Source organism: Rhineura floridana, chromosome 5 (assembly GCF_030035675.1).
Source record: "Rhineura floridana isolate rRhiFlo1 chromosome 5, rRhiFlo1.hap2, whole genome shotgun sequence".
Taxonomy (NCBI): Eukaryota; Metazoa; Chordata; class Lepidosauria; order Squamata; family Rhineuridae; genus Rhineura; species Rhineura floridana.
Genome location: NC_084484.1, coordinates 1,097,978 through 1,116,084, shown reverse-complemented (window position 1 = coordinate 1,116,084; position 18,107 = coordinate 1,097,978). Strand labels below are relative to the sequence as shown.

Here is an 18,107-nt window from a genome sequence, read left to right as displayed (position 1 = left end):
AGACTTACTCCCAGATTAGTGGCTACAGGATGGCAGGCTAGGCTTTGGTTTAGGGTTGGCATTGGGGAAAAACAGGATTCTTGTGCCTTTAACAACTGTATAGCAGGCAGAAATGAAGCAGGTTAAGCCTTTCCTAGCATGGGAATACAATTATGGGAAAACCTTCCTCATGACTGTACTTGCTCAGTTTTTTTGTTATGGCAGCCATGTTTTGTTATGCCATATTCCCATGGCAGCCATTTTGTGACTGGTGCCCACAGCACTGTCTCGGAATTCAAAATGTGCCCATTGGCCCAAAAAGGTTGGTAACCTCTGATGTGAGCATAGGACTGCCCAGTAAGTTTCCATGTTATTCATCACCCACTCACAAATCTAAAATTACAAATAGGTGGCAAAGAGCCCACCAATCCTGCTTATAAAGGAGAAACTTGAAATTTATTGCTAATTAGTATATCCTGATCTAATGCAGAAGAATAAGAGATCAAATTAACATGGTAATTTTAATGCATGACACAAAATGCCTTTTTACCATGATAAAGTCTCACTGGCCTGCATTTTTCCAAAGATTTCCTAGGATTTGTACTGCAAGAGTTTTGACAAGCAGTTAGGGAGTATGCAAGGCATACTTTCCCAGCTTTGAATCTAACTGATCCAAGGCTTTCCATGGACTCTCCCCTCTCTCCACCCTGTCCAGCACTGCTAGCTCTATAGCCGTAGTGGTGGAACTTTTTGCTGTTGCTGCTGAACCAGGAAGACGTTTGGCCATGTACCTCCTACCCCCTTCATGGCAGAGAGGGAAGCCTGCAAAATCTAGTAGCTCCGCTCAGGCAGTTAAGGATTGGTTCTTCAGGCTGCAATCCTAAACTACTTATCAGGGACAGTAACCTTGATTCAATTCAATAGGTCCTTCTTCTGAATAGACTTGTTAGGATTACACTGTTAATTGGTTTTCTACTGCTTTTAATAAATGCTCTCTTAATACTGTCTATACTGTATAACTGTTCTTGTAATGTTGTAGAATACCCTGAAAACTTATGAAGGGCGGCATATAAATGGATGTTGTTTTGTTGTCTAGCTGTGTATTTTATATTTTCTTTGATGATTTTCTAAATTAAAGGTGGTATGAAAATAGATCAAAAAGACTCATTAAATACACAGATAAGTAGTGAAGGGCTCTGAGGCAAGTAGCCTGTATAGGCGCGGCGCAGAACTGCGAGCAATCCTTTATTTCCCTTCGTTAAAAATCAGGCAGGAAGGCAATGTACGGGCCTGTCCCTTTCTCCCCGCCCCCTCCGCAGCTCAGCGTCTTCGGTTCGGCCTGCGAGGCGCCGCGTGCTCAATCCCTCCGCTCGCTGGGCGGCTGGTTTGAATGAACCGCTTCAGGAGTTGCGGCGCGAAGGCGGTGGCAGCCAATCAGAGGGAGGGATTTTTCGCGCTGGTTTTGGCTGGAGGAGGGGGCGGAGACCAAGCGACGGCCGGCCGGGGTGGCAGGAAGGGAAAGGCGCCTTGGCCAGCAGTGCCGCCACCCAGGCACAGGGGATGCGGAAGCCCCTCGGAGCGCCGCAGGTCAGTGAAGCGTTAGGCCTCCCGGGGAAGCGAGCGGGAGGGGACGGCACCTTTGCAGGCAACGACCGCGGCTGCTGCTGCGGCTGCTGCTGCTGCTGCTGCTGCTGCTGCGCCTCTCGCAGATCCTTGAATGGAGGTGCCGGAGGCAGCCGCTGTGCGTGGCCTTCCTCGGGCCTCCCTTCCCGGCGCAGGGAGCTCGGTTGCTGTTGGCGGGGGAGGCTGTTGCCCTTATCACTGGGGGAGAAAGAGGGACGAAGCCGGGTGCCCTCCCTCTCCTCCCGTCTTTATTCTCGGGGCTAGTGCCCCCTCCCGCCAGAATCTCAGGTCCTCTGTTTCTTCCAGCTCCGCCTAAGGACCGTCTCTCCCGACTCTTCCCCGCCTCTCCCGCTTTCATTCCCGTGTTGCTCCGCTCGGGAACTCCCGGTGGCGGCTGGTCCTGCGCGCACATTTCTTTCTCAGGCTCTTCTTATGTCGTTGACCGGCCTGGCGCAGTTGCGCTGCCGCTGAGCGGGAGATACAGAGTCCTGGTGCTTGGTGGTCACGGTTCTTCGCCTCCATCGCCCTGAAGGAAGGAAGGAAGGATGGATGGATGGATGGGGCGGGGGAAAGGACCTAGATCAAGTAATAATGCAGGAAGGTTAGGAGTAAAATCTAGAGTTCGTAAAGAAAAAATTGTTTTCTGAAAAGGGGCCGAGTTTATTATCGTTAGCGCCTTCTCTCTTGCCTGTCCGCCTGAGATCTGCTGGAGTCGCCCGCTTATTGCTTGCTCGGAGGCAGCTATTGCTGTTGCAAGGAAGGAGGGAGCGAGGATGTAACTCTGGGAATGTATGGCGGGGAAGCCATGTTTGATTCATTCTCCACCAAGTAAGTGCTGGTGTGATGATGCCATAGAGAAGCATTTCCACCCTGCTGGTACTCGACGTATACGAAAGGAAAATAGAAATGTGTGTGAACCTGATTTAGTAGTGTGCTCCTTGGCTTAAGCCTAGTTTAAAAGTATGAGGACCAGCCTGGAAGACCAACTTGGCTGGCGCCGTTTGGAAGAATGAAGTCTAATCACGGCTATATAGGAAAATACGATCGCAAAGGCCCTTATCCTTAGGATGGATGCAGCTACCGCTTATCAAAGGAAAAGTGCCATAATCTCTATTTCTTTGGACTGAAATGTTTCACATTTGCTAAGGAGTCAAAACCCAAAATATCACTTGTAACGTTGCCATGTACATGCATCCTTGTATTTCCAGGATGCACAGGCGATTCTAATTAATTGATCAGAGGGACTACTTATTGCGGTGGTGATTAAAAGACATAGAAGGGGGGAACTTGATTCAAGCAATCCTTAAAGCTTTGTAAGATTAACTTGTTAGTTTCAATACAAAATTTATTAATAGGTTTGTTCTGAACTCACATGAAGTACAGCATTTGCTGTGGAGCAGTTATAAACTGGTTAATGCAGTAAACTTAAATTGATGTGGGGATTGCTCATAAAGTGCATCCCTGAGTTCAGGGTGAAAAGGTTGTGATAAAGGATGGTTGTGGAACTGATTAAAATGTGAAGAGGATGTAGGTGAAAAGGACTTTAATACATGTGCATAACTTAAATCTTCTTAAAGTGTGAAATATATAATACAGTTCCTTTGTAGTCAGATTAAATAATGTGCTATTTGCTAGCTCCAACAAAAATAAGCTATATTAGAAGTCATGTAATGTTTTTCTTCAAAAGACTTGGTTTTGATTTCTTCATAGGTGTTTGGGAATTGTTATGGTTTATTGGTCCCTTGTTTTAGATGTACAAATATATTTATAATGGATATAATTTACTGCTATTCCCATTATTTTATACAAATGTCTCAATGCATGTTTAAATAACAAAAATAATGTTTTGCTTTAAAAATAAGTCATTTTGTGCTGCCTCAGAGTAGTAATGTGATGCATGTGTACTGAAAAGTCCAGTTGTAAGTGCAACATTGAGAACTGTTGGCAATCAGCACTAGAGATTGATGGACCTGAGGCATATCATTTTATTCTAATTGTGCATGAGTCACATAATATACCTGCATGCAGTGAATGTGAAGATGATGTTACTTATGTGTTATGAAATTGGGGCGGGGCTCTAGAATCAGGTGGGAGTCTTCCTCCTGAACTGGCCTGAAGATCTTAAGCACAACATCAAATGCTGCTTGGCATAAATTCAGTATCATTGATGTTTCTTTTTCAGTGTAAGGGAGAAATGATAATTGCAGTGAATATGTTAGTCCTAAACGCTTATTTGGAAGCAAGTCCCATTCATTTAGGTTTAGCATTATATTTACTAGGGGTGGCTTTAGTTAATTCCATGATGACATTAGGTTAAAATTGTTCTCATCAATAATCTCATGTTGTGGATTAGTTAGGTAAATTTTGGTTACATTTCAAAATGATTGTTTAAACAGTAGTCATAGAAGTAAACTCTACCAGTGCAGCTAAAACATATGTCATGCTGAACAGTTAGCGTCTTTCTACTCTTTGCCTGCTTTTTTGAAGAAAATATATTAGAAATGGGAAAGTCATTATAGTCTGTATAAATAGAATTCAAATGATTAGGCAATTGTTGTGCTTTCCTATATGATCTTCATAGTATGATTCTAGTAGTTGCAGGTACCTAGAACGACTGTATGGTTCTGTTTTCCTTTCTCCCTCTCCCCATTTTGCAAATTCAATACCCATTCCCACTCACTTTTGCTTTACTATTTTTGCATCTAAGAGCTACTTCATACGTGATGCCTGATATGTGTGTGGGTTTTATATTCTGGCACTGGCATCTAGGCAAGGAAGTGTGAATGCATAAATGTCTAACTTTTTCCTTTAAAATAGATACCAGCAGGTGATTGATCCTTTCTTATTCCCAGGTATTTTAAAGAAGCTATGTACACTGTGTGTATTCTGCTATTGAGCACTGAGTATAAAATGTTGCCCAAGAAAAACCCCTCAGACAACTTATATTTTATATGAATTCTCTGAAAATTCTTATGAGTTGGAACAGGTGGTCTTCACCCTCTACTCATGCCTCTACTCATACTCTCTACCGGTTGTTTACCGGGCCCAATTCAAGGTGTTGGTTTTGACCTTTAAAACCCTACACGGTTTTAGCCCAGTCTATCTGAAGGAGCGCCTCCAGCATCGTCAGGGATGCCGCTCAACAAGATCAGCCTCAGAAGACCTTCTCTCGATCCCACCGGTTAAAACAGCTAGACTGGTGAGGACTAGAGAGAGGGCTTTTTCAATAGTGGCCCCCACCCTGTGGAACTCTCTCCCAAATGATCTCCGCCATGCCCCTTCTATGATGAGCTTCCGCCGGGCCTTGAAGACCAGGCTCTTCAGGCAGGCTTTTGGGATGGGTTAGGTTTTTACTGTTACGGTTTTAAATTTTAACATTTTAATGTATTGTTTTTTATCTTGTACGTCGCCCAGAGTGGCTGGACAGCCAGCCAGATGGGCGACTAATAAATTTAATAAATAATAAAATAATGCTGTCAGTGAAAATCTTTGATGCAATTTACTGAATTTATTGAGTTCAGTTGCTGGACTTTGCAGTCCAGTCAGATATCATAAGAGAAAGGGAAATGTTGCCAGTGCCAAGCTGAATCAGTTGAGGCTCTTTATTGTCTTGGTCACTGCAGAGCTATTAATCATTAATTACCAGGACTGAGCTGAAATTGCTTATCTTGTTTTGCGTTCCTTTTTTTGTGAATGTGTCATCAATTCTGGCTGATTATCTTTTGGCACCTGTGAATAGATGAACATTATTTTGATGCTGTTCCTTCTCAGCACTAATCACCTTCTTCATTCTCATGTCTTCAGCCTCACTTACTCATGCTACCGTTTAATATTATGGCTACCCACTGTGCCTCCTATAGGAACATAATCTGCATCCTTGAATGACCACTCCCAGCATAGTGCTAAATACTATGGGTAACAAGATGGAATCTTCTGTTACTTCACAGCATAAGTCCCATGGGTTGAAATTGCCCTGGCCTTTTTACACCTGAGACATGTGCTTTCAGGACCTACCCAATTTCCTTGACTGTAATATGTTTTAGTCTACGGCCATACTACCCTGAACATGTTCGATCTCGGAAGCTAAGCAAGGTCAGGCCTGGTTAGTAGTTGGATGGGAGACCGACTGGGAATACCGGCTGCCGTAGTAGGCTTTTCCTCCTCGAGCCAGTGTTGCTTAGTGGTTAGAGTGTTGGACTACAACCTGGGAGACCGGTGGTTGAATCCCCACACAGCCACGAAGCTGACTCGGTGACCTGGGGCCAGTCACTGCCTCTCAGCCTCAAAGGAAGGCAGTACTGCTTACCATGAAAACCCAATTCATAGGGTTGCCATAAGTCAGAATCGACTTGAAGGCTTTCCATTTCCATTGTTTTAAATGTTTTTAAAACTGCATTTTAAATTGTTGTAGCCCACTGTGGGACCTGCAGGTGAAGGGCAGGTAATAAATTTGATGATCACCATTTTCTACCATAGCATTCTGCAACTTGCATGTTGGGTAGGAGTGGAATTGCCTCAGTGCAGCGCCCCAACTCAATAGGATACTGTAAATGGTATTAGTGGTTGGCATGAGGTCCAGGAAAATCAACAGTCTCATGTACCCCCATCAGTTTTCAGCAAAGATCATCCACCAAAGCATTGTTCTCCACCCCACCCTTCCTGGAGCTTGAAGCTAGATTGAAAAGAGGCTTTTCGTGTAAAAGAGCCTACAGCTGAGCATAATAAACATATGTCATATGGAAATCTGTGCCCTCTTTTTCAGGCGGTGGTGGAGGGCCCCCAAAGAATTGAGTGGCCAAGTTGTCTGTCATTAACAATATCAACAGATGAAGCTTGCCCTGTAATTGTATTCCCATTCTAAAGGCTTATCCTGTTTTAATTTTTGCTTGCCACACCTGTTAAAGGCACAAGAGCCCTGCTCTTCTAAAATGCCAACCCTGAACCGTGCAAAGAACTCTTTAAACAACAAAACATTTGGGTAATTTGATAATATATTTTTAAATAAAATACTTTTGATAGTTGAGAAATGTAATATAACATTCATGAACAAAAATGGCACGGAGACATTAAAGATAAAAACACGCATAAAGCTAGGTAAGCAGGCATCCTCCCCCCCCCCGCCTCCATGCTTTGATTGCTACAACAGCAAAAAAGCCAGTATGGTGTATTTATTTATTTATTTTATTAATTACATTTCTATACCGCCCAATAGCCGCAGCTCTCTGGGCGGTGCACAACATAAAAACATCCAATATACAAGTAAAAACATATATCAACAACTTAAAAACAATATACCAAAAGTAGTAGAACATAATTAAACATATAAACAATTAAAACACAAGCCTAAAAAATATTAAAAACGTATTAAATCAGTTAAAAAGTATTAAGATGTTAAGTAATTAAGATTACTAAAATATTAAGAGTGTAAGTGCAAATGTAGGTGTTACAATAGATGTTAAAAATGTTGTTAAAATGTTGTTAAAAAGCCTGGGAGAACAAAAAGGTTTTTACCTGGCGCCGGAAGGACAGCAATGTTGGCGCCAGGCATACCTCATCAGGGAGAGAGTTCCATAGTTCGGGGGCCACCACAGAGAAAGCCCGTTTTCTTGTTGTCACCTTCCGGGCTTCTCTCTGGGTGGGCCCCCAAAGGATGCCCTTCAATGTTGAACGCAGAGTACGGGTAGGTTCATATCGGGAGAGGCGTTCCACCAGGTATTGTGGTCCCAAGCCGTGTAAGGCTTTATAAGTCAAAACCAGCTCTTTGAATTGAGCCCGGAAGCATATAGGCAGCCAGTGCAAGCGAGCCAGAATCGGAGTTATATGTTCACATCTCCGAGTCCCTGTTAGCAATCTGGCCGCTGCATTTTGCATGAGCTGCAGCTTCCGAACTGTCTTCAAAGGCAGCCCCACGTAGAGTGCATTGCAGTAGTCTAATTTTGAGGTTACCAGTGCATGGACAACTGAAGCAAGGTTTTCCCTGTCCAGGTAGGGGCGTAGTTGGGACACCAACCGAAGTTGATAGAAAGCACTCCGTGCCACCGAGGCTACTTGTGCCTCTAGTGACAGGGATGGTTCTAAAAGAACTCCCAAACTACGGACCTGCTCCTTCAGGGGGAGTGCAACCCCATCCAGGACAGGTTGAGCCTCTCCCATCTGGTCAGGGGAACCACCCACTAACAGCATCTCAGTCTTATCTGGATTGAGCTTCAATTTATTCGCTCTCATCCAGTCCATTACCGCAGCCAGGCATCGGTTCAGCACCTTGACAGCCTCACCTGAAAAGGATGAACAGGAGAAGTAGAGCTGCGTGTCATCAGCATACTGGTGGCAGTGCACTCCAAAACTCCTGATGACTGCACCCCGCGGCTTCATGTAGATGTTAAAAAGCATGGGGGATAGTACTGACCCCTGTGGAACTCCATATTGGAAGTGTAGTGGTTAAGGTGTTGGACTATGACCTGGGAGACCAGGGTTCGAATCCCCACACAGCCATGAAGCTCACTGGGTGACCTTGGGCCAGTCACTGCCTCTCAGCCTCATGAAAACCCTCTTCATAGGGTCGCCATAAGTCGGAATCAACTTGAAGGCAGTACATTTGCATTTTACAGGCATGTGCAGTCTCACATGTTAAACTCACTCAATTTACTGTTTCTGCTTGCTTTCTGCCTTGGGCGATTTACCAATTCTCAGCCTAACCTACCTTACTTGGCTGTTGTGAAGATACAAACAAAGAAGTGTAAAATGGCTGCAAAAGGGAACTTAGTGCTTGTAACATTGGCATAAAAGTTTGGCTTGTTTAACTATAAAGTATCTTTGTACTATAAAGGGCTCTGGGTTTTTTTGCCACCATCCCAAAATAGTACAGCTCAGCTTCCAGACCTCAATCCATTTAACCTAGGCTGCTTATTGGGTGTTATAAGCCCCACTTGTGTTCACTTGAGCTTATTTCCAGGTTAGTGTTCATTGGGAATTTATTCCTAAGAGGAGTTATTTTAGGCTTGTAGGACTGGGGAAAGCAGAATGATCCGTTTTCACTTTTTTACAAATTAGTTTAGCTATTTTACTTTTACAGGTAAAATCGTAACAAACAACATACAGTCAGTATTTTTCCTATTTGCTCAGCATAAAAAAAAGCCTATTCCCACTTTACTGTACCCACTTATCTGGGAATAAGCCCAGGTACATCTCTAGTGCATGAGAGTGTGCGGAAGGGGACTAGAGGAACTGGGACACTGAGCAGCAGAGGCTTTTGTGGCTAACTGTGTCCTCCCCCGCTACCAAGAGTATGCACAAAGTCCCCTCCCCCGTTGTAATTAAACAAGAAGAGGCTTATTTCTGAGTAGACAAGTATATCATACTGTAGATTAACTATACAGTGAATTGTAAATAGGTGCCTGCATGCCAATGCAGTTCAGGTGGATGTTAAGGTACCCCCCATAGCAAATGCAAACTGTTAAAACTTCAAAAAGGCTTAGGCATGTCTCCTGTTGCACAGGACCTGAAGTGCAGGCACCCATTTAGAATTCACTGTATGGTTAACTTGCAGTATAATGATATACAGTACATGTCTACTCAAAAGCCCTAGCCCTGTTCCCAAATAGCTTTGGGAATGGATCCGGGGTGGGGCAGATGGTCCCCTTTTTAGGATAGGGTGGATTGCCTCCCTAGAGCCCACAGATTGGGTCCATAGGGCAGATAGACCTAGTTCTAGCCTGTCTCCCGTGCTTTTTAACTTTTATGTGACACTACTTGGAGAGGTTATCCCAAGGTTTAGATAGAGGTGACACAGTTTTGGACATCGTGTATCTATTATTCATCCCAGGGAGGCAGTGGAACTATGAAACATGTTGAGAAGTCATTCTGAGATGGATGAGGGCAATCAAGCTGAAACGTAATCCCGATAAAGTGAAATTACTGATTAGGAAGATGACTTATCTGGATTGAGATTTACAGCTTGGGTAGCTAGGTATGCAGTTTGAGGGTGTTGGTGTTATCTCTGAAGGTGCAGGTGACCTTGGTGGCTAGGAGTGCCTTTACAAATTTTGGGTTGCAGTTGGAAAACCTATCTGGAGAAAGCATTCCTGGCCTCAGTTACACATGCAATGGATGCATCCAAACTAGACTACGGTAATATTCTTTAAATAGGTCTGCCTTTGAGAGCAGTCTGTAAACTTCACCTGGTGCAATGTTAAGCCCCAAGAATGCTTGTGGGGGCTAAGTACAGTAGGGCACTGCTTTTTGGCATTCTGTTAATATGGTGCCAGTGGGGTGATCAGCTGGAGGGGGGCTGGAGCTCCCCGCACTCCAACTGATCACACTGCAGGAGGGGAAGATCAGCTGTAGGTGATACAGCTGATCTTATCCTCCTCGGGGGCGGTCAGACTCACGCACTCCAGCTGATCGCGCCCGAGGAGGGGAAGATCTGATCTTCTCCTCCTCTGGTGCGATCAGTGGGTTAGGTTCCAGACCCCCACGCTACAGCTGATCCACTTTTCAGCGGTTTTTGCTTTCCAGCGGGGGTCTGAAACCTAACCTGCCATATGAGTGGGGCCCTACTGTATCATCAATTTTGCATCAGTTACATTGGTTACTCATTCCTTTCTGAGCTCAGTTTTAAGGGCTGGTACTGACATTAAAGCTCTGAATTGTTTGGGACCACATTATCTGAAGAGCTGTCTACACACATATGCACTTGCATGGGCGCTACGTCAGGCCTCGGGTGGAAGGGAGAGCTGATCTTAACCTTGTAACTTGTAGGGTGGATAAATACGATAATTAAAAAAAAAACGTAAATAGCAAATTGAACCTAAATAATAGCTTGGCAGTTAATCTCTAAACTGAATGGCTGTGTTTGTTTAAGGGTTTATTGTGAGCACGTAGATGGTTCCTGCTTCTTTTCTCCCTTCCAACCACAATCCCTGATTTAACACTGGGGATGTCCACTAATGTAAGAGCTCTTGCGCTAGCAGACAGGTGAGTGTTAATGTTGCACAACAGGAATCCAATGCAATAGCTGTGCTAGTAGAAACTCATGCAACAGATTGTGCGATCTGTTGTGCAACACAGTTACTAGCAACCTGCTTATGCATTCTTTTGTGCAACATTTCACCAGTGGAACCAGGATACTGTTAAGTGACTGTAACTAAATGCTGCAAACCATAATGTGACGCTTCCTGATTGTGGTTTGCTTGAGCAAAACAAACCATAATCCATGGTTTGGTTGTAACATCAAGGGTTGAAACCACAATGTGTGAATGGGGTCATTGCCGTCTACCAGGTACATTGAGTGAAAGGAAGCTTTTTAATGTAAATGAGGAACCAATTTGACAATCTCTCAGATATGAATATATTTGTACTATATATACCAAACATGCATTTCATTTTCTCCTGATGAAAGCAAACTGCTCTGATTTGCTCAATCAGTTGTTGGCATTTAATGTTGGTTCGCTACTTTGTGAGGGTGGGAGAGTGAAGCAGAAAGGAGCAATACTGGAAAGAAGAAAATTGTCCAGTGTGCAGGTTCCTATATACTTAACCCCACAAACTGTCATGGGTCTTGATCATAAGAGAGACTGTAGATGGCAACATTTTAAAGACCTTTACCTACAGTTAGTCTAATAGGAAAGCATGCAAAATGTGTGCAGTGTGATAGAGATACAAGGCCTTTTTCTATGAATGTGTAAATAATACTCTGTTATAGATTAGTTGTCAGAATGAAGTGTTATTAATGGAAGCTTGATTTAATTTATGCATTTGAACCAGCATTTGAACAAAAGCACTAAAAGCATCATAAAAACAAACTTTAAAGCGCATTAAACAAAATATCTCCAAAAATGTTACTTAAAAAAAGCTATGAAAACATCTTCTAAGATTAAAAACATTTTAAAAAAGAAAGTTTAAGAACATATTAAAAAGCAATTCCAACACAGATGCAGATTGGGATAGGAGATAAGATAACACCTATGCAAGTATTGTTGATTGCTGTCCTCTTAGGTGAGGGTTTTGCAATAAAGCCCATTGCAAGGACTTGTTCTGCTGTTCACATTCTGTCTAAATATTCCTGATAGGTGAAAAGTGGCCGTTACATGTGCAATTGCAAGAGAAAATAGGTTCATGTTATGTCTGTCTCTCTGTCTCTGTCTCTCTCTCTCTCTCTCTCTCTCTCTCTCTAACACTAGAGTCATTTGTCCCCAGAAGATTCATAGGCTGTACCTTGTTGACAAAAGCAATTGATAGGATTCCTTCAGTAGTAGCTCTAGTAACACTCCATTTCTGATTACTAATGGTTTAGGTGTTTTTAAGTCAGACACAAAGATAAAGCAGATCTGCCCTCTAGTGCAGTGTTTTAGTGAATTTGTGTGTCTGCAATAGCCTACTCATCCATTAGTGAAATTACAACAAAAATTGTTTCAAAAGAAGACCTACCAAGGAATGTTTTCAGATTGTTTCAGTTTTCAGGGGGAGACCTACAAGCTGGATGAAAAAAAATACAACAAGTTTGTTGTGAAACAGCTCTTGATTGTTGTAATATCACTAAATAATTGTAAAAAAGACACATCACTTCACACTACATAATAGCACTGCAGAAATGTCAATATAATGTGGTATTTGATTTGTTCTTGATAGGACTGCTGATCCAGTTTCTTCAGGGTATACAGGTAGCATCCATAGCTAATAGCGTCTTCTACCAGCTTTGGCTGGTGTACCATCTTGGAAATGTAGGAAGCTGCCTTATACTGAGTCAAGACTGTTAGTCCTTCTGCCTCAGTATTGTCTTCCCTCAGCAGCTTTCCAGGGATTCAGACTGGGGAGATTCCCAGCCCTGCCTAAAGATTCCAGGGATTGAATCTAGGATGTTCTGCATTTAAGGTATGTCTGGTATCTTCATTGTACAGTTTCCGTTGTATGCTGAAGATGTACCTCTTTACCTTGGTCTTTGTCTTTAATCTATACTGTGCTAATTTTGCTTGGAATTGTTTTGTTTTTTTAAAATATATAAACTGCTTTATTTGATTATAGTCCTGTAACTCACCATGGGATCTTGCAGTGAAGGGTAAGTAAGAAATCTAATGAATCCATGAGGCAGATGCTCTTAATCATCCCATGGGGATCTGGTTGGCCACTGTGAAAAGAGACCACTGGACTAGATGGGCTTTTGGTCTGATCCAGCAGGACTCTTCCTAGGTTCTTGTTGCTGAGCTACATTCTTGGAGGGAGATGTTATTCATGTTCTACTATCACAGGCTAGAGTATTGTGCATGGACCTGCCTTTTGAAAAATACAAATGGCGTAGAAGGCAGTGGGCAAATTGACTGCAGCTGATGACTGAGAACATTTTGTATGAGTCTTAAAAAGATCTTTATTGTCTGTCAGTGTGTTTTTAGATGTAATTCCGAGTGCTGATACTACTTTTTTGAAGTCCTAATTTACGTTGTATCTAAATTCTAAGGACAGCCTTCTCTCATACAAACCTGCTTGACAACTGAGATCCTCTTCAAATGTTCTTTTCCATGTACCTCCACTTTAGGTGGGTGACTGGAGAGAGACGGTTTGTAGTGGCTACCAAATTATGGAACTCCTGCCCTAGGCATTTTGCCTGGTACCTTTTTTGCTGTATTTTAGTGCCTGCTAAAGTTATTCCATATTGTTCTCCTGTGCCTTTAATGGATTTTAGGGATTCCACTGCTTTTTGTCTGGTATTTTGCCATTTTGTTTGGTTCTTGCAGGATATGAACTCTATAAAGAAATAAAAAAAGAAAGTATTAGTACTCAGAGTACAAACACACTTATCAATTCGTTTCTATAAAATAATGTAGGATATGCGATTGTTTTTTTAAAAAAAAATTTAAAAAGCGTTATCCTGCTAGGATAAAAGCACAATGCTAAGCATGTTGACCATAAAATATTAACCTGTGTGATTCAGTTAGGAAGTACTTTCATTCCAATACTGTATGTAGAAAAGAATCTCAAGGCTAGCCATCGAAGTGGGGTGGGTGGAACCTGTTTCAACAATCAGTTGTCACCCACTGTCAATCTGGGGTTTTGGTTCATGGCATGGTGAGAGATTATTTTGTGACTACACAGAGCAGAATGATTGGCATTGCATAAATTTTGGCTATTCAACTATTCAGATAAACTACTTCTGTACTAGAAAGGTATACATGGAACATTCAGGCAATATACAGTACATGTTTGGTATAATTGACTAGCAGAGTTGGCAACCCCCAAGCCCGGGGCAATTGATCCTGGCCAGGCACAACCTGTGCCTCCCTTACCAGGGTTTATTTATTTATTTCATTCCATTTCTATACCGCCCTTAGCCTATGGCTCTCTGGGCGGTTCACAGCAAGGAATAAAATACAATGCAGTAAAAAATCAGATAAAATCATTAAAAACATACAACTAGAGCATTTAACAACTAATATAGAAGAAATTAACAATAAACATTAAAATGAACATTAAAATGCCTGGGAGAATAAAAAGGTTTTAACCTGGCGCCGAAAAGATAGAAGAGTAGGCGCCAGGCGCACCTCATCGGGAAGACTGTTCCATAATTTGGGGGCCACCACTGAAAAGGCCCTGAATCTAGTAACAGCCCTCCGAGCTTCCCTATGGGACGGGACTCAGAGGAGGGCCTTAGATGTTGAATGTAGTGAGCGGGTAGGTTCATAGCAGGAGAGGCGTTCCGCAAGGTATTTTGGTCCCGCACAGTGTAAGGCTTTATAAGTCAAAACTAGCACTTTGAATCTAGCCCGGAAACAAATAGGGTTGAGTTAAACCAATGCCAACCCTGCAATATAGATGGACTGCCACCACATCTTAAACCTGGTCACCCACTCTGGATCAAGGGGAAACCCAAAGTGCCAGAAATAGACCTGCCAAGGATTCCAAAAGACAAGAGCCAAAGATGCACTCCTTGTCTTGGAGCCTCAAGGCAAAATACCCACTATACAGTAGTCTATGGCTAAATGGCCAAGGTGCTGGATGCAGGAGCCAAATTCACCCTGAAATGAACACACGCTGGTAAATAAGGTGTAGCTTTATTAGAATAAAATATAAGTGCAAAAAACAGAGCAACAAAATAATTCCTTAAACCAAACAGCCCAAGGGTTAGGTAAAATACAAAATACAGAAGGTTCAAGTCACAAGAAAAAATAACAAATCTGTCTAGCCTATTCTATACTCACACATTATCGGAAGACGGGCAGAGTAACTTCATGGTTCCACATCTCCCCAGAGATGCATAGCTTGGATAGCAGATGGAGGCACCAAGGAACATCAGGTAGCACCAAGAAACACTGGGGAACAAAGACCCAGAATTGTAGTTCTACTTTTATGGGGAAAAGCTCAGCAATAGCCAGGAATTAATTAGCCAATCAGATGGTTTTCTGATGATGAAATCGTCCAGAGCTTTCACGCCTAACAGTGGCGTGCTTCTCCAACCTTCCCAGGCCTGTGGCCTTGAGGTACCAATGTCAAGCTGATAAGCAGTTCTTACTCACTGCCTAATTAATTGGATTCAGCTGTGGGAACGGACAGCCTTATGTCAGCCTAAGGGCCCTAATTCAGGCAAGATGCCCCCCCCAAGTTCCTTGCCACTGAACCATTTTAGTTAACAGCCTTAACTAAGCAGGCATTCTTGACAACACAAACTGGGGTAAGGGTCTCTTAAGTAGAAGGCTTGCTGAAAGAGGAAGGTCTTCAGTAGGTGCCATACAGATAACATAGATGGCACCTGTCTAATATTTAAGGGGGTGGAATTCCAAAGGGTAAGTGCCACCACACTAAAGGTCCACTTCCTATGTTGTGAGGAACAGACAGATAAGATGGTATCTGCAGGAGACCCTCACCTGCAAAGCAAATCGATTGACTGGGTATATAAGCTGTCTTATCAGCCAAAGCTGATAAAAGGGACTTCTAGACACTGAGATCACCTGGGCCTCTGGTGACAAAGATGGATCCAGGAGCACCCCTGAACTATTAACCTGATCTTTCAGAGGGGATATGATCTCATCTAAAGAAGGCAACTGACCAATTATCCGAACTCAGGAACCACCAACCCACAGTGCCTCCATCTGACTAGTATTAAGACTCAGTTTATTGGCCATCATCCACCCTTTCATGGCCTCTTCCAATCCAGATGTTACAGAGAAATAGAAATGGGTATCATCAGCGTATTGCTGACACCTTGCCCCAAATCTGATGACTGCTCCCAAGGGCATGAGGGCATGTTAAACAGCATGAGGGACAAAAAGGTACTCTGCGGCACCCCACAGCACAACTGCCAGGGAGCCAAAAGACAATTGCCCAATATTATTCTCTGAAAATGACCCTGAGATACCATCAGAACCACTGTAAAACACTGCCTCCAATACTGATCTCACCAAGTAGGCCCAGAAGGATGTCATGGTATCAAAAGCCCTATTCAACAGGGATAAATGCAAAGTTCTACATTTAGGAAAAAGAAACCAAATACACAGTTATAAGATGGGGGATACTTGGCTCAGCAATACGACATGTGAGAAGGATCTTGGAATTCTCATTGGTCACAAGCTGAATATGAACCAACAGTGATGTGACTGCAAAAAAGGCAAATGCTATATTAGGCTGCATTAACGTTTCCAAATCGTGTGAAGTACTAGTTCCCCTCTATTCAGTACTGGTTAGGCCTCATCTTGAGTACTGCGTCCAGTTCTGGTCTCCGCACTTCAAGAAGGATGCAGACAAACTGGAACAGGTTCAGAGGAGGGCAACAAAGATGATCAGGGGACTGGAAACCAAGCCCTATGAGGAGAGACTGAAAGAACTGGACATGTTTAGCCTGGAGAAGAGAAGACTGAGGGGAGATAGCACTCTTCAAGTACATGAAAGGTTGTCACATAGAGGAGGGCCGGGATCTCTTCTCTATCTTCCCAGAGTGCAGGACACAGAATAATGGGCTCAAGTTGCAGGAAGCCAGATTTCCACTGGGCATCAGGAAAAACCTCCTAACTGTTAGAGCCACACGACAATGGAACCAATTACCTAGAGAGGTAGTGGGCTCTCTGACACTGGAGGCCTTCAAGAGGCAGCTGGACAGCCATCTGTCGGGAATGCTTTGATTTGGATTCCTGCATTGCGCAGGGGGGGTGGACTTGATGGCCTTATAGGCCCCTTCCAACTCTACTATTCTGTGATTCTATGAGAGATCAAGTAAGAAGAATAGGGTCTTTCTCCAGATAAAGGTCATCCATCAGTGTGACTAAGGCTGATTTAGTCCCATAACTAGGCCTAAATGCAGATTGAATAAACTTTTATCCAAGAGTTCTTGCAATTGCTGCACCACAACCTTCTCCATCACTTCCCCTAAAAAGGGAGTATTTGTGACTGGGCGGTAGTTGTCACAAACCAATGGGTCCAGGGTGGGCTTTTTCAGGAGCGCTCGGATCACCACCTCTTTCAGGGTGGATGGAACCACTCCTTCCAGCAAAGAGGTGTTCACTATACCCTGGATCCATTCGGTCACTCTCCCTCGGCAAGTTTTAATACGTCCAGAAGGGCAAGGATCAAGGGGATACGGTGCTGGCCACATTGCTGTAAACCGCCCAGAGAGCTTCGGCTATGGGGCGGTATACAAATACAATAAATAAATAAATTATTGAAAGCACCTTGTCTCCGTCATCAGGCTGCATCAACTGAAACCGATCCCAAGAAGTTACAGCAGACGGTGCGCTGGACACTTCACGGAGGACTACAGTAGATGTAGATGGGGCCATCAAGATTGCTCTGGAGGCGAACAATTTTACTCTCAAAGTACCTTGCAAGCAATTCACAGTGGGCCTCCAAAGGGTCAAAACTCCATTTCCTGGAGATGATATGAACAGACCCCTGACAATATGGAAAAGCTCCATTGGATGGCTACTTGAGGATCCAATGGTGACAGAATTGAGCCTTTTATGCTGCCCTAACTGTTGGCTTGTTTGTGTTGTTGTGTGAAACAGCATACATTACGTTGGAGTTAAGTTGAGCAAGAAACTTCTTCAGAGCATGTTAAGAGTCTTTATTGAAAGACATTAAGGCCAGAGGCTTAAGAGTAAATACATGTAGAGATTCTTCAGTCACCCCCCTTCTGGTACATCACTCTCCATAGATAAACACAAAAGACAGTCTCTCAGCTCAGAGGCATAATTCAGAAGAAAACAACACACAGACTCTGTTAGAACTTTCCCAGTCGCTATCAGATGGCTACCATAGCAACGGCCCTGGCCGTCCGTTCCCAGACAGGGCATAGACATAACTCCCCCTTAACCACAGTTACGTCTTCAAACTTGCAGGCTTCATGGAAAACTACTAGAGACAGTAATGCCTACTGGTCACCAGCCCAACACTAACTGCTGCACAGTGCCATGGTTATGATCTTTTACTCGTGCCCGATCAGCCTCACAGCATGTCTTTTGCCACTTGCGCCATTAGTCTCTGGGAGTGGTCCATCTTAATCTGTCCACTACCCCTGCAGAGAACGATCA

At 43.4% G+C, this 18,107-nt stretch overlaps 1 protein-coding gene across 6 annotated transcripts in view; it reads left to right on the top strand.

The window, feature by feature from the left end:
• The window catches only part of NSD2 (nuclear receptor binding SET domain protein 2), a 186,097-nt gene that overhangs the window by 29,478 nt on the left and 138,512 nt on the right, over positions 1 to 18,107 (top strand). For 2 of the 6 annotated variants that reach the window (XM_061629804.1, XM_061629800.1), the window contains exon 1: positions 1,321 to 1,566. The exons of 2 other annotated variants lie outside the window; for them this stretch is intronic. In XM_061629804.1, coding sequence (XP_061485788.1) covers positions 1,540 to 1,566 — 27 coding nt within the window. In that variant the 5' untranslated portion in view covers positions 1,321 to 1,539. Of the gene's footprint in view, positions 1 to 1,320; positions 1,567 to 1,974; positions 2,431 to 18,107 lie in introns of those variants that run through there. 2 more of the 6 variants (XM_061629799.1, XM_061629802.1) reach the window with 2 other exon arrangements.